This window comes from Podarcis liolepis (genome assembly GCF_965112155.1).
Source record: "Podarcis liolepis genome assembly, chromosome: 1".
In the NCBI taxonomy this organism is placed as follows: Eukaryota; Metazoa; Chordata; class Lepidosauria; order Squamata; family Lacertidae; genus Podarcis; species Podarcis liolepis.
The window spans coordinates 31937566-31961790 of record NC_139554.1 but is presented as its reverse complement, the minus strand read 5'-3'; the positions used below and the strand labels follow the sequence as shown (position 1 = coordinate 31961790).

The window sequence follows — 24225 nt, the reverse complement described above, 5'->3', positions numbered from 1 at the left end:
TCCCACATGGATCACGTTCGCAACCGGAGCATCCACTCTATTCAACCCCCTGAACAGAATCCCTCACAATAGCACAAAAACAGGTGTTTTCTCAAGCACACCTGATGCAACTAATCAACATTTTTTGGGGGGAGGTGAAGGGACCTAGGCCCTTAGGAGTTGGCTCCCATACATGGAAAATCTGACCCGAGGAAATGCAGCTATCAGGATGAAAAATGACCCCTCACGATTTATGGCATGCCTTTCTCTGGTGTCATTACAGATAAGGAGTGAGCTGTACATACTAACAAGCAAAGGGGAAATGGCTGCTGAGCTGCACCCACCATTGTGAGGCCTGAGGAGGTGATGATGATGGTGCCTCTCCAGCTGCTGTGATTGGCTATGGACGCCCTGTGATGTCACAAAAGCACATGGCAACTCGGTGTATATACAAAAGTGGCCCAAGGGGAAAGCCAAGGCAAAAGCTTGAAGAAGACACAGTGGACAACAGCTGTGTTATTCAGTACTTGGTGGCCTCCTTCCACATGGAGGCAAAGTGGCAAATGGAAGGAGGCCATCATCCGTTAATGAGATGCTGTGGAGCAACAAGAAGGCAAGTGTACCTTCTGAGCAGGACCGTGGCTTGATATCCATGGTTGGAAGCTGGCGATGGACCTGGCAGAAGCTGGTAGGTGTTGGTGGGCAGAAGCTGTGATTAGCATGTGGATGCCCGGGATGCCACAGGGCTGAAGGAGGCTGAAGTTTGTGTATGTAAGCTGGTTGAAATTCACCTTCAAAAGGCTGTTGACAAAAGCTGTGTGGATATTTGTGGACTGATGCTGGGGTAAGTGTGAATGGAGAGTGGACATAGGTCACCCACCAGATACGGTATGACTGGCAATTGCATGTTCAGATAGCGGTGTAGGCTGCCCTCCAGGCTCTGGGTGAATGAACCACTGGATATTCATGGGTGGAAGCCAGTGAGGTTGGCAGGCTGGCCAGTGGAGGTGGCTGGATGATACTGTCGAATGAGGGCCATTCCCCTCACCGTATCTGTGTTTGCCTTTCATGGATGTCAGAAGCCGATGAGGCTTTCCCCGAAAGCAGCAATGAAGGGGACAGCAGAGCTTAAGCAAGCCATCTTCTACTTCTAAATCAATGTATTTCTAAATACGTCTAAGTAACGTTCATGACATTCCCCTTTCCAGTACCAGGATGGGAGGATGTGCAGATGCGTCCCCAGCAGTTGCCACTGGCTACAAACTTCCTGTGATGTCACAAATGGACAGGGTGGCTGAGGGGGGAAAAGGCAGTTACTAGTGGGAGGTGGTTGGAAGAAGGGAGAAAGCCCAGTAGGCAGGCAGGGCCAACTGGATATGCAGAAGTTGAATATGGGCCGACTCCGTTCCATTCTACTTGCATTGCCAACGTTTTGTTCTCTCAGGCTCCTGTACCCGTCTCGCCTAGACTGCTTGGCAGAGCCCCAGCCCTTTAACGGTTCCTGCATTTCTGCAGAGCGCCAAAAACTGTGGGAAATAATAATAAAAAGCAACAACCCTGCCTGGCGTCCCCGCGCCCACTGGACCAAATAAGTCCCATTTGTTGAATATGATAAGGAAAGAGGAGGAAGTTAAAGGCATAGTAGTTGGAACTAAACAATATAAGTTAAAAGCCTTTGCTGATGATTTGGTATTGACTTTACAGGACCCTGAGACCAGTGCAATCAAAGCACTGAAGATAATTCAAGAGTTCGGACAAGTTGCAGGTGTCAAATTGAATAAGAATAAAACCAAAGTTTTAGGAAAAAAATTAACGATACCTGAAAAACTTAATTTAGAGGAAACCACAGGGCTGAAGTTTGTGAAAAAGGTGAAATATCTGGGTGTAAATATGACTGCAAAAAATTTGAATTTGTACAAAGATAACTATGAAAAGTTATGGAAAGATATCAAGAGAGATTTGGCTATCTGGACAAGGTTGAAACTATCTTTGTTGGGCCGAATTTCTGCGATAAAGATGAATGTATTGCCTAAGTTGTTATTTTTGTTCCAAGTACTTCCTATCATTGATAAGCTGAATTGTTTTAAGGAATGGCAAAAGGTATTATCTACATTTATCTGGCAGGAGAAAAAACCCAGAATTAAGTTTAAATTATTAACAGATGTGAAAGAGAGAGGGGGTTTCTCCCTGCCAGATTTAAGGATCTGTTTTGAAGCTGCAGCCTTTTGCTGGTTGAAAGAATGGTTTTTATTGGAAGATACAGATGTTCTAGATTTGGAAGGGTTTGATAATGTATTTGATTGGCATGCATATTTATGGTATGACAAGATAAAAGCTCACAAACGATTTAAAAATCATATAATTAGAAAATCTTTGTACAATGTTTGGATAAGATACAGGGATTTGTTAGAAAGGAAAACACCCAAGTGGATATCACCATTGGAAGCTAAGACCTATAAAAGGTTGAATATGAAAGATACGTGGTTGAAGTATAATGATATTTTGATGAAAGTAGGGGACCAATTTAGATTAAAACCTTATGATCAGTTGAAAGATAAATTAGATTATTGGTTCCAGTACATCCAGATAAACGAGGTGTTTAAAATGGATAAGAAAATCGGTTTTCAAACAGAGAAATCCAAACTGGAAACGGAATTACCAGATACAAAAACCAAAACCTATCTAAGATGTATAATTTATTGCTGGAATGGCATACGAAAGACGAACAAGTGAAATCTGTAATGATTGAATGGGCCAGGGATGTGGGGCACAATATCATGATGGTGGATTAGGAGAAATTGTGAAAAAAGGGAATCAAATTTACAGCTTGTAATGTATTAAGAGAAAATTTGATGAAAATTATGTACAGATGGTATTTAACACCAGTGAAGTTAGCAAAAATGTATCATACTCATGATAATAAATGCTGGAAATGTAGAGAAAAAGAAGGAACCTTTTACCACATGTGGTGGACGTGCCCCAAGGTAAAAGACTTCTGGGAAAGGATTTATAATGAATTGAAAAAAGTGTTGAAAAACACATTTATTAAAAAACCAGAAGCCTTTTTACTTGGTATAGTGGGGGTGAAATCCCCAAAAAGGATGTTACTTTTTTCTGCATGCCACAACAGCTGTGAGAATATTGTTAGCGAAGAATTGGAAGAAACAAGATTTACCAACTATCGAAGAATGGCAGATGAAGATGATGGACTATATGGAACTTGCCGAACTGACCGGGAGACTCCGAGACCAGAGAGAAGAGACAGTGGAATAAGACTGGAAGAAGTGTAAGGAATATTTGAAAAAATATGTTAATACTTAAACCTTAGAATAGCTTTGGAAGTGGCTATAGGCAGTAGGGTTAGAAGTAGAAGACAGGGTATTTTAAAATAGTATTATTTATAAGTGATAAAATGTGAAGTTATTTTAAGTGTGATTGAAAAAAAAGATGGTTAGAAATTATGATATATGTAAACTGCTAAAGATGAAGTAAAATGAAAATCAGATAGGTGGGACTTGGGGAAGCCCGCTTAACAATGTTTAGAAAAATAAGGATATGATGAGAATTTTTCATATTGTTTGTCTTTACTGTTTTGTGTTTTTTATTTGTGTTATAAAATGAATAAAAAAAATTGGGGGGGGGGGAGTCCTATCTGACCTCCTCAGATATCGTGTCCCACTGATGGATTTGTTGCAAACTTGCTGCAGTATTTGTTTGTAATATAACGTTTGCAATGGAGATTTTATTTCTCTGGCCATCTGATTCCCTTAATTATTTCCCAAAATTTCCTGCACTATCCTCAGCATGTTCGAATTTAAAATGATTTAAATCAGGACTGATTAATTATATTTATTCTATTCTGTCAAACAAACAACCAGGAGCAATGACTGACATCAACATTGCGCATGCTCTAGTCCAGGCTTCCTCAACCTTGGCCCTCCAGATGTTTTGAGACTACAATTCCCATCATCCCTGACCACTGGTCCTGCTAGCTAGGGAGTTGTAGGCCAAAAACATCTGGAGGGCCAAGGTTGAAGAAGCCTGCTCTGGTCTATGACTTTTGCAATTTTTCTCCAGGTTGCTGCTGGCAAATACTTAGCTATATATTTATATAATTGTTTATACAGTGGTACCTCGGGTTACATACGCTTCAGGTTACATACGCTTCAGGTTACAGACTCCGCTAACCCAGAAATAGTGCTTCAGGTTAAGAACTTTGCTTCAGGATGAGAAGAGAAATCGTGCTCCGGCTGCGCGGCAGCAGCAGGAGGCCCCATTAGCAGCAGGAGGCCCCATTAGCTAAAGTGGTGTTTCAGGTTAAGAACAGTTTCAGGTTAAGTACGGACCTCCGGAACGAATTAAGTACTTAACCTGAGGGACCACTGTATATATATTGCATTTCTAGTTTGTAAATTGATTTCCAGTCTTGCATAATAATAGCTGCCATTAGTTTCAAGGTGCCATAGAATTCTTCCTCTACCGGTGAGAGGGCACTATTCACAGATGGAGAACAAAGGCTGTGCTGTAGTGACTTGGTGAATGCCACACAATGAGTCCATGGAGGAAGTGAAACTTGAACTCATATCTCATGTATTTCACCAACCCTAATCTTCTACAGTAGGGAGGGGAGGGAGAGAGAAACAGGAGGAAGGAAGGATAGAAACAAGATGAAGGGAAAACTTTCCTCATCTTTCTGATTCCTTCCCAACTCATCCATCCACCTCTTACTAGTTATGGAAAAGTAGCTTGGGCGGGGGGGGGGGGACTTGAAACCACCCAGAGCTCTACCTGAGGTCAAAGCAGAGTTTCCAGTGTCAACATTGGAGTCTAAGTGTTGATGCCCTGTATTGGTCGGCTCTGTCCTCATTTTTGTTATCTGTTGTGTGTAACTCCTAGTGGGATTCTGCACATGTGCAGAGAAAGCAGACAAGTTATTATTGCAGTAGAATTTCTGAAAAACTCAGCTCTTATCCCTTTTAAATCAAGGTTCTAAGCCCTTAAAACGGTAAAGATAAACCTGGAGATTTGGAGGCACTCTGCAAAATCTTTTATGTCAGAGGAATTTCCTGTACAGTGATACCTCGGGTTACATACGCTTCAGGTTACAGACTCCGCTAACCCAGAAATAGTGCTTCAGGTTAAGAACTTTGCCTCAGGATGAGAACAGAAATTGTGCTCTGGTGGCGCGGCAGCAGCAGCAGCAGGAGGCCCCATTAGCTAAAGTGGTGCTTCAGGTTAAGAACAGTTTCAGGCTAAGTACGGACTTCCGGAACGAATTAAGTACTTAACCTGAGGTACCACTGTACAGAGGGTTGAGGCTCCAGTGCCCTGCTAAGGATCCTTGCTACTACCAAATTAGTCAATATGTGTAACTACATATCTTGTAGTATGTTTAGTATGTGTTCGTGACATGTAAGGAATTGGTAAGTATGCGTTTATGTTGTAGAAAGCAATATTCTGTTCTTCAGAGAAGGTCTGAGCTAGATCCAGAACAGGAAATCAAGTCAAGCTGGGGGATTGTGCACCAAAATTTGTTGAAGAGCGATGTGCTTTCTCAAGAAAAACATACTGTACCACAAATGCATACAAAACATCAAGTTGGTTGATAAGCAGACTATGTTGTGTCACCATGCAACCCCCAAACCTCAGAATCAAGAGACAGAATATGCTTATCTCAAATCTAATGAATGAAAGACCAGTGACAAAAAATGCTACTTGTTTATTCATTGAGTTCCTCATGTATCTAGCAATCCGCATAACAGAATGACTCAGAGAGTCTCTTTTGTGTCTTTTCCAGCACCTATGTTAATTACCAACCTAGCCGACTCAGCGCTATCCTTGCCTCTGAACACTTAGTAATCTCTGTGTGTGAACTGCATAGCACACTGAGTCCTGGTGTAGGCACTGCTGCAATAAACATTTTTATTATTAATAATTATCTTAATGAAAAGTGTTCTCTATCAGTAATGTTTCACTGACCAAACTGTTCAAATCCTACAAGGTTCTGTCTCTACTGATTTTACAGCACTGTAATTCTGATTTCAAATGGATTTGCTTTATTTTCCATTTCAAAGTGTTTTACAATCCTTATTTTGTCCACCTGCACAGCAGAGTTGGGCATTAATATTTTACATTCCTAGATCTTATACAGATTTGTTCAAAGTGACCATGTAAGACCAAGTCTGTGCAAGGATCTGAACACAAGCCAATACTGTATTTTGTTTTCTATACTACATGGGATCTCAGTAATAATTTAGGTAAGACCCTCATCATCCAATCTGTTATGTGATAACCAAGTGATGTTCTTCCTCACAAATTTCTTCCAGCACTCTTAAGCCTTTCCATACCAATAACATTTTCAGAATAATGACTATATGCTATGATTGAAACGACCCCCCCCCCAGTAATCCAATTTTAGCATTCGTTCTATCCCTCAAAATGCTTACAGGCAGCTCTGTGACAGGCAGATTCTTATGTCTCAGCAACCAAATCTCTAGTTATTCATAAGAAAAGTTAAGGAACTAGCTGCAGTATAAGGGTTCAGGGCCAGGAGTCCAGTAAGGGTGCATATTATTATTTTCATAACTAGAACCAGAAAGGCCTAACTTCAAAATCCCTCCATAGCTGTGATAACTCTGGATGGACTTAAGCTATTGATAGGATGGTGCAGGGAAGTCTTAAACTGGGTCAGACCTTTTCAAAACAGACCTTGCAAAAAGAAAAACCCAGAGTTAGGGTTAGAATAGACACTGGCTATATTGGTTCAGTTGTACTGCTGAATTACCACTTTAATTGAAGCTAGAACAACTACAGCTATTTTGAAATGATTCCAGGTTTGCATTTTATAAAGTAATATGATGAATCAGAGCAAAAATACAATTTAGGTGGACTCCTTATGCCTTTCCTGGAAATGCAAGGCTGTTGCCAATTTGTTCTCACTTCTTCAACCAGAATGCAATCAGTTTTGTTATCCTGTGCATGTGTGTTTTGAGTCAGGTACACAATAAAGTTATGATTCTTTGCTTCTCCCTTTCCTACATATTTGCAGAAATAATACAGTATGAGCAAGTACCAATATTGTGTCCAACCAATTTCCCTGTACTGTACATTGTTTCTATGAGCATAATCTCTCCCTTTTCTGCCTTTGCATTTTGGCTTCCCTCCCCGCCACCACTGTTTTTTTTTTTTTTGCTCAGGTTCTGAAAACAATTGCGATATTTTAACAGTGGAAGTGCTGGTCTCTTTAAGTGTCTTCGATAATCGCAAGGATCACTTTAACTTTGGAAGTGACCCCTTGCATATGCACTCCTTTCATCTTATAGACAAGAACACTTGGGGATGGACTATTTCCTGGTGGGGAGGGGGAGGGGTGGAGCCGAGATCCTTTCACACAAGTCAATCACTCCAATTGGTTCACTCCAGATTTGAAACCAGTTCTAGTCTGAATGTGGGACACAGGCTCACAGCTGAGAAAGGGGAGCTCGCTACGCTTCCTGCTCCAGGATTTAAATGTCCAGGAAACAGCTTTGCAGAGAGAGGAGGAAGGAGCAGGAGCTGCTTAGGACGGGTTGGGGTCAACACCAGGGCTTTGCCCAACAAGCAAAGGTGAGTTGGAGGGAACTTCCGAAGTCTGCAAACCGGTTTCTGGAGAGAACGCTAAACCCCTCCAAAAGACTCCACTGGATTCCAGTAAAGTAGGCCAGTGCAAACTCAAACCCAAGGAAGGCTTGAGCACCAGCCTGGTTATATAATGAGGGCTGCAAACCTAGGGAAATATCCTGCAACCTTAGGAAGCAGGTCCCATTAACTCGGCAAGGCTGAGTAAACATGCACAGAGTTGCGCTGCGCGTTATTACCTCCCCTTTCTATATGCAGCTGCTTAATTCAGAGTCGCCTCCATTTGCTCCACGTTTGCTGATCCAAATATCTCTTCCCCCCCACCCCGCGCACTCCCTCTTTCAACTTCTCTCTCCAACGATAGTCTTTTGTTAACAGAGGATCTCCTGAGGCAACTTTTGGCTGTCCTCTGCTAGGTCCCGCCCCACAAACCTCCCATTATCTCTTCAGCAGAACAGGGAATCCGTCTTGGGGCTAACCCCTGGGCAATTTCCTTTAGGTTTTTGTTTTTTTAGAAAAGCCTGTTCTTGTTTGAAGGATCATGTTTTTCCTTTCCTTCCCCCACCCCCTTTTTATTGGTGCCCTTATGTATCTTGAACTGGGTAACAACCGCTCACCAAGCTCATTCCCAAGTTTATTCCTGTGCGTCCACCATCTTTGGAAAGATGGCTTCTCCGCGGTACTTTAGGACGAGCGAGACTGGCCGGCAGAGGGGGCACAGGGCTTAGTTCTTTGGCTGGGCTTCACTCATGACCTCATTTAAGATTGTCCTTGGACTGGAAGGAAACATGGAGTTTTCCAAGGCCCTGGCTGGCTGCGATCTGACTTCTGGGCTGCTGATGAAGATCTGGCGGAATCCAGCAAGAATAAGTCTTTAACACCTGCGCTATACTTTCTTGGGTTCCAATTTAGAATGCTTGCGTGCGCTCAGAGAAACGTTGGGACTCGAAATGTTCTCTTGCTCTCATTTAATTTAATTTAATTCATTATACTATTTTGTACTGTCTCTCCACCTCTCATGCCAAATCTGCAGCAGATGAGCTGCCATACCACCCCCCATTTTTTTTAATGCTGCAAGCTTAACCATGTCTACTGAAAACTTAGTCTTATTAACTTAAGTAGGCCTTACTCCCAGGTAAATGGGGTTAGGATTGCTTAGTCCCACAGAATTGGATGGGACTCCTGAGCAAGCGCATCCTGATGTGGCTGTATGGGATAAAGTAATTTTGGGAAAATATAAAGAGGGGTTGTTGTGGCATAGGTTCCATTGGCACAGTTTTGTTTTGTCGTTTATGTGAGTTAGCAAAAGTGAGTTATATAAACTGGTGGGTTGAAGAAAAGTAAGGGGTAAACTAAATCAACTTTCTCAGTTCACACTTCTAATGAATAAAACATAGTCCTCGAAGATGCTGCAGGCATTGCCTTTTTGCTGTGAAAGATTTAGCATGGCTATTCTACAATACTATGACCAGGTCAAAAAGTAATGTCAGCAATAGTGCTCAAGTATTCCAAAATGTACTTATTTTTAGCTTTGGCTGCTACCCCGTAACATGAAGTTTTCTTGGCAGGTTACAATAAAAAACTAAAAAATAAAGTGAACACAGGATAAAGCATAAAACCAAAACCAAAAAAATCTCAAAATTATGGTATCTCCTCTCCAAAAACAAAATAAATTAAAACATACACTTAAAAACTAAAAGGCAAGGCCCAGACAATGGAAACTATTTTAAAGGCCTGAAATGTTGTAGACTAAAAGTAGGAAGGTGTCTAGTTCACCTGTATTAGCTGGAAATGGTACCATTTCCATAGAAGGGAGGAAGGAAAGTAAAATTGAGACTAATACTATAGTTTCAGGTTTCATTCTTGGATATGTTCAACATTAAACCAAAAAAAGCACTAAGTGTATTCATTGTGTTTTATATATCTTCTATATTTAAGAAAATGTTGAGTATCTGACAACAAAGTAAAATATTTGGTTAGTTCACTGGTCAAGTCGCATGAAAACTGCTGTTAAGTAGTTATTTAAATAAATAAAACCTTAATGTTAGGTGAGGTGTTTATACATGTGGGATGATTGACAAAACAGCTCTTCTCTTTCACTTTTATCCTAGAACATCAGTGTCTGCCTTCAATTACAAAACTATTTTTGAAGGCCAGCTAGTGGCCACTATTCAAAACCAAATGTTTTTTTAAAAGGCATTTTTGCAAAGTAGGCCGCAGACCAATCCTCCAGGCATCATGAGCTGCAGTCAAATGATGATGTTCAGCTGATAATATTTGACCAGTTTGATTGGCAGGCCAGCCCTACCTCATGACAACTACAGCAATATTATTAGCATGGGTGAAATGGTAATTTGGGGTGTTTTTTAGGCAAAGGGATTTATACTTTCAGCACATATACCTACTGCAGAGGCTGTTATAAATGGCTAGATTGTTCAGTGCATAAAAGAACTAGTCAGCTGACTTGATATAGGCATGCTTTTGAGAAATAATGAAGGGTAGTTGGAAATACAAAAGGGTAGAGAAGGATATACAGCCATCCGAAATAGCACCCCTGGTTGGATCCCTGGGGTTAAAACACTGCAATATATTTGAGTGCCATCTTTTCCTAAGAGAGAGAGATGTTTGATTCACTGCTATTGGCACTTGAAATGCCTTTTAGGGAGGAGGGGGCCCTGATAAATGAATAAGACATCCACCACAAACAGAATTGGATGTTGCAGTGTGAGCAGCTACCTATAGAAGTGTGTGTGCCTTGTGCTGCCAGTCGTGCTTGCTGTTTAATGTCTGAAGGGTCGATTGTATATTACACACTTGACAGGGGAATCGAGCATTGTTGCATCTTGCTTCTCGGGCTGCTGCATTCACCAAGCTAATGTAATAATGAACTTTTAAAAGAACCTTAGGATTTGTATAGCCTTCTGTGGCTATGCTTCAATTCAGGCTTCATCCACCTCGGCCCTCCAGATGTTTTGAGACTACAATTCCCATCATCCCTGACCACTGGTCCTGCTAGCCAGGGATCATGGGAGTTGTAGGCCAAAAACATCTGGAGGGCTGAGGTGGAGGAAGCCTGCTTTAATTAATGCCCCCGAGAGATTGAGGAAGAATAGAGAAGCTTTAAATTACCCCCAAAGTGGGCCTGCGTGGAAACAGAATAATGTCCCTCTGTACTGGGAAGAACTGGATAAAATTTACGGGTATCCAGGATTATTTTGGATAATATGGGAAGCAATACTGACAACTATGAGTTTGAATTGATGTGACCCTAAAAACCATGGCAGTATTGTAACATGAAGCTGTAAGTAGGTTCTAAGGCAAACTAAGGCCCAGGGGCCAGATCCGACCCAATAGCCTTCTCAATCCGGCCCACGGACGGTCTGGGAATCAGCGTGTTTTTACATGAGTAGAATGTGTGCTTTTATTTAAAATGCATCTCTGGGTTATTTGTGGGGCATAGGAATTTGTTCATCCCCCCTCGCAATATAGTCCGGCCCCCCACAATGTCTGAGGGACAGTGGACTGGCCCCCTGCTGAAAAAGTTTGCTGACCCCTGTTCTAGGGTTCCCTGTGCCTTTTGTCCTGGAGCTATGATGACGAACCTGTCGCCCTCCGGAGGTTACTGTTCCTTAACATTGGCCATACTCAAAATAAAAAAATTCCTTCCAGTAGCACCTTAAAGACCAACTAAGTTAGTTCTTGGTATGAGCTTTCGTGTGCATGCACACTTCTTCATATTTTGACTATGGCAGACCAACACGGCTACCTACCTGTAATTGGCCATACTGTCTGAGAACATCTGGGGGGCTACAGGTTCCCCATTACTGTCCTAGAAGCTTGCTGTATGTTGCATGTGACAAGACTTTTGTCCCCAAACCAGCCTCTGTGAATATATATTTTCCAGGACACCTTTGAGACCCTATTCTGTTGCTGTCTGAATGCAGATTTTAGTGCTTCTCCTGGTAAATATAAATAAAGGTTGCTACTGCTAGCACTAGGTCCTGTTTCTCTTCATTATTTTCAGCAGAAGGAAAAAGGATCTGCTATGCAAATATTTTGATCTTCTATGCTGGGTGCTAGGGCCTAAGAATATCTGAGACGGAGGAGACTGGGAGTGTGAAATATAGCACCATCTGAAAATAGGCTTCTGTAGTTTGTAAAAAGTCAGGAATATAGTAGTACAGTCTGAGGTTGTCTCTTGAAAGAAGGCTTGCTGTTCTAAACAGATTAGCAATTAAAAGGTGCAGTGAGTAATTAAGTAACTAAAACACGAACTCAGATTTGAAGGCAGCCCTGTAGGCAGGGTGGAACAAATGGCTGCACGGACCCCAGAGCTGTTCACCCTGCCCCCCAAAAAGGCTGTTTTTGGAAAATTTTGTTTTTAATTTGTGACGTGACACATGATGAAAGCCTTAGTAACCACAATGCACCACCACAGGAGCAATTAAAGAATAGGGCCCTCTGAAAAAATAAGGGAATAAGCCAGGTGAGAGGCTCCTGAATAGCCTACTAACTAAAGACTTCCCCTTCCTGTGGGTGGATTTTTCATGATCACAGCCACCCTATAATCACTTAAGTGAAACTGAAAAAACAGCCTATATGGTAATTGTGGGCTACATATAGACTCCACCCACTGTATTTTTCTTTGCCCTGCTTTCCAGTATCAGTTGTGTTCTTTACCCAGCCAGGCATTTTTTGTTTGCCTGCAGTATGAATTAAGAGTGTGTTTATTATGCAGTTCAGGTGAAATAAAGAGAAAACTTAAAAGTGATCTGAAAAAAATATCCCATGAGTTATTCTTCACTCTTTTAAAGCATTCATTATACTCACAAGCATGGTAGCAACCTTTTATTCTTTTTATTGAGTACTTGGTGGCAAAGGATGATGATTATTTAATAAATTTGTATAAAGGATGAAAACAGCCCTAGAGGAATAGAAACACTTCTGAGCACACTACAATAAGCTGGCTGGCTGGCTCAGGCATAATTTCTGATTTTCCCAGTGTGTGCAGCTTAGCAAGAGGCCTTTTCAGGGTTTCTAGGCAGGGAAAATCAAGCCAGTAAGCAGTTTAAAAAAATCATTTGCTTTCCATAATTCCTGGACCAGTTAAAAAGTTTCCCCTTGATTGCCCGACAGTAAGGAAAATCTAAAGGTCAGGAACAAAACTAGAAGGAGGGACTCTCAGGGAAACGTTGGCTTTAGATCACTGGGGGCCAGATTTTGGGGCTGCTGCAAAACCTGATTTCATAGAAGCATAGAGTACAGAATAGTGGAGTTGTAAGGGACCTTGAGGGTCATCTAGTCCAACCCCCTGCTATGCAGGAATCCTGCCACAGCCATACCTGGGTGGACTTGAACAACCAACCTCCTGGTTAACAGCCAGGCTCACTGACCCATTTATTTTTAACTAGAATACAATAGTCTCGGTAACTGAGCCCAAATGCCAAAGAAATTGCATGGGGAAATGCTGAATGTGTGACAGCGTCATTGTCTGAACTCTTCTGTGGTTTTCAGGATGATCCAGCGACACCAGCTGGTGCAGTCCGTGCTTCAGGAACTGCAAGAGGCGGCCGAATGCTTTGGGCTGGAGGGACTCACCAGCGCAACCCTAGAAGCTGAGAGGACTTTGTCCTCGTTCTCCTTACCTGGCTACCGTGAGAGGCCGTTCCAGGAAGAGCTGGAAGTTGACCGGGTTGCCAAAAGCCTCTACCCAGAAGATGCTCCCTGCAATATGTTGCCTTTGGTTTGCAAAGGCGAAGGGAATCACCTGTTTGAGGCTGCCAGCGTGCTGCTGTGGGGGAACACCAGCCTAAGCCTGGAGCTGCAGGTGCGCACAGCGGTGGAGATGTTGCTGCACAAGCAGTATTACCTGCACGGCATGATCGATTCCAAAGTGATGTTGCAGGCAGCTCGCTACTCCCTTTGCACAGAGGAATCCCCTGAGATGACTAACTTGCCCTTGGCCATCCTAGAGGCCATTTTTGATGCGGACATCAAAGCCACCTGCTTCCCTGGCACTTTTGCCAACATGTGGCACATGTATGCCCTGGCGTCGGTGCTGCAGTGCAACATCTATTCCATATACCCAATGAGCAACCTAAAGATCCGGCCGTACTTCAACCGACTGATCCGACCCAGGGGGTGCGGCTTGCAAGTTTCCACGCTGCATATCATGTGGTCAGGGCAGCAGCTCTCGTCCCAGCTATTCAGAGCTCAGTACTTTGTGCCTGTGGTCGGCCTCGAGGAGCTGGAAGCCACAATCCCAGCTCCAGAGCCTCCCGTGCAACCGGTGAATACCTTGGAGCTGCTGCCTAAGGATCCCCAGGTGACTCAATCAAACCTATGCATCACCAAAAGTACTTTCTATCGATGGAAGCGCCAGTCTCAAGAGCATCGGAAGAAGGCGGCTGCCAGATTTGCGGCCAAACAGTTCCTGCAGTCCTGCTTCCGAGAGGGCAAGGTGGTCCCTCTTCAGCACTTCCGACAAATGTTCCCAGAAATCTCTCGCTCCACTTACTATGCCTGGAAGCACGAGATGCAAAACGCGACAAATGGCAGGGCCTCTTCCCCTGCGGAAGTTGTGCTGCCAAAGGATCCTCAGGAGCACAAACTGGAGAATCTCCCTGCAGGCAAATACGGTGTAACAAAGTCTGAAGGAGGCCTAGGGCCCAAAAGTCCGCTCTTGAATTCCAACCAAAATGGGACTTCCATGCAAGGAGCCAAGTCTTACCTGGAGAGGTGCATTTCCATGAATACTGTTCTGCCCTACAGGAGCTTCAAGTGCTGCTTTCCTGGCATCTCCAGGTCCACCTACTACAACTGGAGAAGAAAGGCCATCAACGAGAACCCCAGCTTCATGCCTTCTCAGCCTGTTTCCCTCAACCAGAACCCCCTTATGAACAAGAAGCCGTTCCTGCCATTCAAGCCAGGGAGCCTCCCTAGTGAGAAGATGATCAATGGACACCATCCAGGGTCCCGTATTATCATGCGCAATAACCCATCTCTGCACATCTGGCAAAAGCACCTTCGCCACTTGGCCAAGAAACGCGTCTGTCAGTGGAAAATTCCCTTCTGCAAGTTCCGCCTGCGCTACCCAAGCCTTTCTTCCACAGCCTATTGGTTTTGGAGGAGAAGCGGCAGCCAAGCAACCAAGAAACGCGGCCTTACCCTAAACGGGCTTTCCGAAAACTTTGAAAAGAAAACCGCTGAGACTAGTGGGAAGGCAGAACTTGAACTGCGCCCACTGCAGCAAAAGGAGAGTGCTCTAGTCCTCGTAGACAAGCAGCCACCCAAGCCCTACAGTGCCGTGATACCAGGCTACCAAATGGCAGAGAACAACAGCATGTTTGTGATGGATGTGATTGCCACGGCTCAGTTCAAAGCCCAGGCCAAGCTGTTTCTCCAGCAGCGCTTTGAGTCAAAGACCTTCCCAACGTACAAAGAGTTCAGAGCTCATTTCCCCTTGACGGCACGTTCCACTTACTACATGTGGAAACGTGCCTTGCACGATGGACTGACGCTGGTGGATGCCTGAGGCTAGTCACGACCCTTGCCAGTCTGCTATTGGAAGTTGCTGTCATCTCATCAGTGGGAAATGCAACCTCTCTCAAGTAGTTACTTTTGTCTTTTTTATTTTCTTGGCTTCCAGAGTTGGAGACCAACTTTGCAAAGTCTCAGCCGCTGGAGGAGTGGAAAAAGGCAGGGAGGATGATGGGGATGAGGTGCTGCTTTTTTTGTTGGGCTCCTGAGTTGCCCATAATGAAATATATGCTTTTCTTCTTCTTGGTGAATAGGACAGATAAACTTGGTGGTGGTAGAGAAGGGGAGTCTCTGGGATCTCTAATGCTGCTGTAGGTGGACTGTGAAATGTGCCTTCTTTCTTTAATGTGATTGTGAGCCACAATCTTAAGGGCAGTGAATTACGCCCAGGTCCAGATGTGCACCCTGTTTTGTTCTTTATTTTTTTTTAAAAAAAAATTCTTTCAGGAAAGGAATACAAGGGAAACAAAAACCTAGCATCACCCTCCAGAGTCCTCAAAAAAGGTGGCAGTGACTGGCTCAAGAATAGTAATATTGTAGAGGCATCAGATGGCAAATAAAACAAATGCATATCATGTGCTGACAGTGACATATACCAGGAAAACTGAAAGTACAAGGAGGAGTCTTCAGCAAGGCAGTGAAAACAAATCAACAAACGATAGACTAATGTCTTGAAAGGTGTGCACTCTGTTAGTGAGCTGGATTCAGCCACTCCACTCCTAGGCATAATGCATGTTCTATGTTGCGCAGCATAAAGCTGCAAAATCGCCTGTCTGCTAATGTGTGATACAAGTGGAAGAAATGCATTAAAACCTCAAAAATGGAAATAAAAACTGTTGCAGGGTATTATGATAGAGGAATTCTAAACTCCCCAAACCCGATTTAGAGATACGGTAATTTAGAGAGCAGGGCCCAATTTGGAGACATGTGGGAAGGTCTTCTGGGCGGCCGTGCTGGCATGATGTAGATTAACCAGACCCAGGTTACGGGAATCTTCCTCTTTGCCTGCTTTCTGAGCCACGTTGAAACTGGCAGAGGCAATAGGAGCAGCCAAGGCAAGCACAATTTGGGAGGAAGGAAGGGCACAGATGCTTATCTTTCCTGGCACATCCCAGCCCACATAGAAGAAGGTGGGCAGCCATGATGTGGCACTGATGTGTGAAATTTGTAGCTCTCAAACTTTGACTATTTCCCACAGTAAAAATGTGTGCTTTTGTTTCAGTTACTCTGGGAAATAATAATGCACAATCCAGAAATGGGTGGTCCTTCTTTTTTAAACCCTTCTGTGCCATGTGCACCCCTTGCTGGTACCCTGAGTCACCCACAAAGTTCCTGTCAGTTTGGAAACATTCGCACATGTGGTTTCTGAACAATATGACATTGAGAACTGAATACATATTCTGCTTTATTTCTTCCTGGGAGGGAAGTGTGCTACATATTTCTCCTTTTAAAATGCTCCCTGTGTGCATCAGCAACCCCCCCCCATTGTTCTAGAACAGAAGTAGATGACATTTTCTGCTGCTTTTTCTTTTGAGTAACTTTCCATGCCAGTAGTGGGTGAGTACAAAGGCAAAAGTGGGCAAAGGAACAAACGTGGATTTTACCTTTCTACCGCAGCTTAGTTTTCTACACACACACACACACACACACACACACACACTCCTTTCTGTTCTCCATCCAAAGCAAGCAAAAAGCATAGTTGGAGTTCACAGATGCCTTCCAGCCAGGCACAAACATTCCATGATGCTGCAAAGGATGAGCCAGTGAGAGATGGGGCCTGGGAAGAAGTGTGCCTTGGCAGGGGAGTGTGGTCTGGGCAGAGGCCTGAAGGTCAGCTAAAGAGGCCTGGAGGGGACTGCACTTGGCTCCAGCCTGAATTTCTTCATCCCTGTCCTACAACTATCAATAATCTGCTATGCTAAATGCTCGAGCAGGTCAGGGGACGTGACTGAGAAGCCTAAAGACAACAATGTTTAGATATTCATGAAGCATAGAATATTTCCATATAACTTCCGACTAATTAGTGCCCATTTGCAAAAGGGTGAGCTGGGTTGAGTTGTCCTTCACAGTGAGTTCCTATACAGTCGTACCTTGGAAGTTGAGCAGAAGTCCGTTCTACTTCTAAAACCAAATCGTGGCTTCAGAAGCTGTGGAAGCCCCATTGGATATTCGGGTTCTGAAGAACGTTCACAAACTGGAACAATCACTTTTGGGTTTGCGGCGTTCAGGAGCCAAAACATCCAAGTTCCCAGGGCGTTCGGGAGCCAAGGTATGACTGTACAAGGTAGCCAACGTGTGGCCCTCTAATGTTGGATTACAAGCCTGGGGTGGATGGGGTGTTAGGAGAGGGGTAGTACCTCTGGTGCAAGACAACATCACGCTCCTTCTGGGGTAGTTTGTCCATCTTTAGTCCCCACCCTGCACTCAGCTCTCCACTAGAAGATGTCGGCATGTGGCGGCCGCCACACCCCAGAAATGGCTTCAACTGGCCAGCTAAAACAGGTTAGGGTAGCCAATGAGTCTCAATCCATTGGTGAGTTAGGACTTGCCCTGCATGCAAATGCAGGATCCGGCAGATTGAGCGGATGAGACCAAAAGTGGGTCCTATGGTCAAGAAGGCGGTTTCTGCACGTGCTGTAGAGGGAAGTGAGGAGGCTCGTCAGCTTGGGAAGGTAGCCTATCTAGGAGAAGGGAAACTGACCCTAAGCTTCCTCTGCCTTGTGGGACTTCTTCAGGAGATGAAAAGGCTAAGTAGTAAAGCCTACACACATCTGGAGTGGAGTCCCTAAGATAGTTGGATGGCATCTTGCATGCCTCCTTCCTGCAATGCCTGCAGCCAGACTGGTGCCAAACATATTGCTCTACTTTCCTTTGGAGCCCTAGAGAGGGGTCGTCATCTGGGCAGCCCAGGGCCTCCATAAGCAATGCCCAGACTTGTGCCCCAGAGAGGTCACTTCAGTTTGTCTTTGCCCCTGAAGGCACACACTGTTGTCTCCTGAGGCAGACGGACGCCAGCAACTGCCCTCGCCCTTCATCATTGAGCGGAATGGAGTTGATGGGATTTTGGAGTCCAACAGTATCTGAAGTGCCACAGGGTAGCTACTCTTGCTCTAAAAGCTTACATAGTTCTTCATTGTCAAATTCCTATACAGTGGTACCTCAGGTTAAGTACTTAATTCGGTCCGGAGGTCCGTACTTAACCTGAAGCTGTTCTTAACCTGAAGACCACTTTAGCTAATGGGGCCTCCTGCTGCTGCCGCGTCGCTGGAGCCCGATTTCTGTTCTCATCCTGAAGCAAAGTTCTTAACCTGAAGCACTATTTCTGGGTTAGCAGAGTCTGTAACCTGAAGCGTATGTAACCTGAGGTACCACTGTAATTGTTTTCGTCGTTGATACCAAATGTTATATATTTTTCACAAGTAGAATCTGATCGGACCCAGCAGGTGGCACTCTTGTAGTGCGGGATTGATAAATGCTTGCTGCTGTTTTTTTAAATGCACAGTTCTCTTCCATTTCCTCTCCTGCTCCTGGATAATTTTTCTGTAAATACAAGAAAAGAGAGCTACGTATGTCTGCCTGTTAACAGCTATTGGGACTGGAAATACTGCTTTCAGCGCAGCATTTGTACAGCTCAGCCCAGTCCAAGGAACAACATGCTGTGCTGCTTCCTCCTACATTTATGTGCCCAATAGGGAGCGGAGCTATATTGTGTAGTTAACAATACACTTGGCTGGCTTCCTTTAGTAAGTGGATTTGTCCTTTTGGGAAAATGGCACATTTTCCATAGGCTCTTAACAGGCTATTAACATGGTTGCAGTCCTTAACAGCATTGGACCAGTTTACCTACGAGATTGTGCCATCGAATCATTTAGTGTGGCAGCACCTGCACTTTGGAACTCCCCACTTATTGAAATCAAGCAGGTGCCTTCACTGTACTCTTTTTGTCCCCTGCTTAAAACATTCTTGTTTAGACAAGTCTATCCAGCTGCTTAGAAAGTTGAGGTGATTTTAATCAGTTTTAGTATTTTCACTTTTAGTTGTGTTGTAATTTTTAAAAATCTTTTTGTAAACTGCTCTGAGGTGGTGGTGGTTGTTTTTACAATTGAGCTGTGTATAATTTTTATGAAATCAATAAATAAAATTCAGATCTCGGAAGTATGGGAAGCTGTTGCCTGTATGCAGGGGCGTGGTTTGGTACTTAAAAGAGATTTGAAGCCCAAATTTCCATAAACGGGGAGTGCCTCTGAGGAAATTAGAGTTGGTGGTTGTCTGTAGTCTCACTGCCCTGTAAACAAAGTTGTTTTTAAAGGGAGGGGGTGAAGGAGGGAGAACTGGGCTGCCCCAGCCCTGTTTCTGCCTACCTGTGTCCCAAAGAGAAGAACTGCAAAAGGCCTCTAGGTATGGACTTGCTTGAACTTTGGTCTGTTTCCCCCGGTGCTCTTCTCACAGTCTTGTTGTATTTCATGCCACAGAGAACCAGATGGACACAAAGTCTGCAGGGCAAGCTCTGCAAGGGGTGCCAAAAGTGAGCCCCCAAGGTCCTCGATTGAAGTCTGGTGAATGTGGGGCTATTCAGCTCAGCCTATTCCTTTCTGCTGTGGTTTTTTACTTTGCCCAAAATTCAGCACCAAGGAAAAAAAAGATGCGGGCCCGATGTCCTTTACTCAGAAATAAGTCTTACTGTGTTGTGTTCGTTGAGCTTCGCTCACAGGTGAGTGTACATAAAATTGCAGCCTAATCCCACACAGCCTTCCACAAAGATGCAGTTTAAACAAATCTGCATGCTTTTGTGTTGTATTACATGGTTCACCCTCCCGGCTGCAAAAAATCTGGCTTCTGAGAGTTTCTTAGGCTCTTCAGTATATGGATACTGTAGCTGAGATTCCTGCATTGCAGGGGGTTGGACTAGATGACCCTTGGGGTCCCTTCTGTTATGTATTGAAGTTCTCACCCTGGCCACCAGGGGTATTGTGTACAGTGGTACCTCGGGTTACATACGCTTCAGGTTACATATGCTTCAGGTTACACACTAATGGACCTCCAGAACGAATTAAGTACTTAACCTGAGGTACCACTGTATATACCGTATTTTTCGCTCTATAAGACGCACCGGGCCACAAGACGCACCTAGTTTTTGGAGGAGGAAAACAAGAAAAAATATTCTGAATCTCAGAAGCCAGAACAGCAAGAGGGATCGCTGCACAGTGAAAGCAGCAATCCCTCTTGCTGTTCTGGCTTCTGGGATAGCTGTGCAGCCTGCATTCGCTCCATAAGACGCACACACATTTCCCCTTACTTTTTAGAAGGGAAAAAGTGAGTCTTATAGAGCAAAAAATACTGTAGTTAAAATAAAAAAAATCCTTCCAGTAGCACCTTAAAGACCAAGTAAGTTAGTTCTTGGTATGAGCTTTCGTGTGCATGCACACTTCTTCAGATACCTGAAGAAGGACTGAAGAAGTGTGCATGCACACGAAAGCTCATACCAAGAACTAACTTAGTTGGTCTTTAAGGTGCTACTGGAAGGATTTTTTTATTTTGACTATGGCAGACCAACACGGCTACCTATCTGTAACTATATAGTTGTCACTGAAGTCCACGTAAGTTAATTTAGGCGGGAAACCCAGGGTTATTGCAATGTTGACAGCCGGCTGCCTACAAAAGCAGGCCAGCTGAGCTGTTTGTAGTTCAGTTCAGTTCCAGCTTCCTTATAAAGAATTACTTAGAGAAATCTCTGTGTCGTCTGCTATGTCCACCCATTACTTAATACCTTCCAACTCTACACTTCTATGATTCTATGTCTTTAAAGGTCTGAGGATTCCTGGCTTTGTGTGATTTTTGCCTTTGATTGCAGTCCTCTGACACCAAACCCTCAGGTAAGTGGTGGGCCCACTGTGTGCATAGGATTGCACTGTAAGCATTAGTATTAAGAGATACTTCAAGGCCATGATGTTTGGAAATAAAATAGGGGGAATTCTTACATTAAAAAAGAATACAGTCTCTTTTTCTCAAGATTATACCTACTACTATGAGGACCAGAAACATAAAAACTTTTTTTTAAAAAAATGATCCGGTGTATTTCATGCCTAAGTGAAAACAATGGTATTGTGAAAATCCAGAGTGGGAGAGCAGAAATAGATTCTTTTAAAAAAATGACACATGGAGGTGCTGCTTTCTCTTTAAGAAATGCACCTACTAACGCCATCTTTCTACAGATGTCTCTGGTTTCAAGCTGGGAAACACCTCTTGCAAATAACATAAAAGCAACCCTGCAAGATGAGACCAAACAAGAGTTCAAATCCTTGGAAGCAAACAGGAGATAGAACATTTACTTGGGGTTTTTGGCTTTCTACCAAACTCCTTTCACTCAGCCCCTGAAACCACACAGAGCAGCCTTAGGGAATCCAACTTTTAATTGATTTCATAAGCAGTGTGAAATTGTCTTTTTACATGCTTTGTTCTGGCAATGGCACATATGCCTGGACCCTTAACAGTGCAATGCCCATTTGCAGTTATTCCAGGTGGTTTCTGTAATTTTGTAAACTAACTGGGTCCCCCCCCCAGACCCTCTCAGTGTCCCTATTTTCCAGGGGCAGTCCCAGATTTACAGAAGCTGGCTCGGTTTCTGATTTGATCCCAGAATGTCCCGCTTTTCCTTAGGATGCACCTATTTTCATCAGAGAAATATTGGAGAGTATTGAGTTATGCAACCCCTGAGCCAAGGAGATATGTAACTGAGGATTGGAGTGATCATTCTGTGATCTTATGGCAGTGGACAAAAGTGTATTGTAACTTTGGAATAAATAAAATAAAAAGGATATAAGTAACTACAACCTTTAGAAGACCTCTGAAGGAGCCTTGTACAGAGAAGTTTTTAAAAATGATTAATCATGTGTTTATGATTAAGAGAGCCAGTGTGGTGTAGTGGTTAAGAGCAGTAGTCTTGTAATCTGGTGAACCGGGTTCGCGTCTCTGCTTCTCCACATGCAGCTGCTGGGTGACCTTGGGCTAGTCACACTTCTCTGGAGTCTCTCAGCCTCACTCACCTCACATAGTGTTTGTTGTGGGGGAGGAAGGGAAAGGAGATTGTTCACCGCTTCGAGACTCCTTCGGGTAGTGATAAAGCTGGATATCAAATCCAAACTCCTCCTCCTCCTTCTTCTTATATATGGTATGTTGGAAGCCACTTGGATTGGCTGGGGCAACCCAGTCAGATGGGTGGGGTCTAAATAGTAAAACAACAACAACATTTTCATCAGAGAAATGTTGGAGGGCATGCCCCAGGCGTGTAAGAGTGTAACTTGTGTTACAGTTGGTGCAACAGAAGAGTATGCGCAGCGGAAAGCTTGGGGGCTGGAAAATGCCTACATAACAGCAAAATCTGCATTGCTTAGGGCTGTGCTACAATATAGGTACTGGAAAGCCATATAGTTCTTATAGATGGGCAGAGAGATCTAGGATTCAACATGAAGAAGCCTTTTGCAGCTTTGGAAAGAAGGTTGCTTTGAGCTAGTACCAGCAGCACCTTCTCACTCACTGAGGCTGCCTGCATCAAGGGAGTAATTGGAGTAATTAGTTCCCAGCGACTTCTCACAGGTGAATTCCTCTGGGGGAGCAAACTGGTAATTACTCTAGAATGATTATCCATGTCTGTAAACTCTGCGCCGGAGGCTCTGTAAGTTCATCTGTTTGCTGCAGTGGCAGAACAGCTGCTATAAAATTGACATCTGGACTCCCAAGTGAGCTGTTATCTATTTCTGTATTTTATTTCACTGGGACCAGGAAAGAGAAAGAGGCTGAGTAATCTGACACCTCATTGCTGCCCCACACAATATGAACGCCAACCCTTGATCCTACTGAGTCCCACTCCCAGCCAGGCTGGTTTCCTGAAGACTGGAGTGTGCACATGTAATGTTGGAGGGTAGCATATGAATGTGTCTTCCCAGGGATACTGTGCCTCCTCTGCACTGGCTTGCAGAGTTTTGCATCTTCCCCTGGGAACAAATCCATAACACACATATTAATATTTTATTTATATGTTTCATAAAATTTATACATCATGTAACCCCCCCAACCCCCCTCAAAGTAGTTTACAAAAAGATAAGATAAAATCAAGAAAAAAATTACAACCTTGCTTTAAAACATACAAAAAGTACTAAACCAGATTAAAATTACCGTATCTCAATTTCCTAAGCACCTGGACAGGCTTTTTGAAACAAGAATGTTTTTAGCCGGTGGCGAGAAGAGTGCAGTGAAGTTCCAAAGTGTGGGTTTGAATTCTTACAGATGAGGCATGAATATTACATGGTACCTGTACCAATGTCATTTCTGCAGATTGAAGCAATCAGATGGGCACATACGGGATAAAGTGATCCCACAGGTAATCCGATCCCAAGTTGCTCAGGTCTTTATATACCAACAGTAACACCTTGAACCTGGGCTGGAGGCGAATCAGCAACCAGTGCAGGTCTCTGAGCACAGGCATGATTTGCCAACAGGGTCTCCTATCAGCAATCAGGCTGCAGCATTCTGCACCACTGTGGCAGCTTTTGAATCAAGTGCATAGTAATTCAGCCTTGAAGTAACCAGCGCATGAACTACTGCTGCCAAGCTTTCATAGTCCAGGAATGATTGAAGCTGTTGTACCAGTCACAGCTGGTGAAAGGTGCTCCCAGTCACTGAGGCTACCTGAGCCCCAGACTGCAAACCTGCTCCTTCAGGGCATGTGCAACCTCATCCAGCACAGGCAACTGACTAATTTCTCATGCAATTGACTTTATCCAAATGTGTTTCCCCAAGGCCCTAAGCAGATGGTGCAATGATCAAACCTCTCTCTTTGCTATAAATTTTTTCACCATTGCCACATAGAATAACCTGCATCTAGACATACCAAAAGGGGTTGTGGTCCTTAGAGCCCCCCCTTTTTTTGTTTGGCTACTAGTATTGCACACTGGAGATGCAGAGATGGGATGTCACGTAGGCCACCTAGTTCCCTATCTTCCTCTTACAAGTGGCCTGGTATTCAGAAGAAGTTACAAGAAATCCCCTGGGTAATAATTATAGATTACCTTGGCTGGGAGCTAGCATGCGCCT

At 43.8% G+C, this 24225-nt stretch overlaps 1 protein-coding gene across 3 annotated transcripts; it reads left to right on the top strand.

Annotated features, from left to right (window-relative positions):
- Nucleotides 1–541: 541 nt before the first annotated feature.
- VRTN (vertebrae development associated) lies at nt 542–15557 on the top strand (the record flags this gene model as incomplete). Of its 3 annotated transcripts, none has more annotated exons than XM_083507156.1 (2): nt 542–667; nt 13111–15557. In XM_083507156.1, the coding sequence occupies one exon, from the start codon at nt 13112–13114 to the stop codon at nt 15128–15130; it is 2019 nt and encodes a 672-aa protein (XP_083363282.1). In that variant the 3' UTR covers nt 15131–15557. The 3 variants fall into 3 exon arrangements, with proteins under 3 accessions (XP_083363282.1, XP_083363281.1, XP_083363283.1); XM_083507155.1 differs by lacking the exon at nt 542–667 and adding an exon at nt 2832–3265; XM_083507157.1 differs by lacking the exon at nt 542–667 and adding an exon at nt 7349–7584.
- Nucleotides 15558–24225: the final 8668 nt, after the last annotated feature.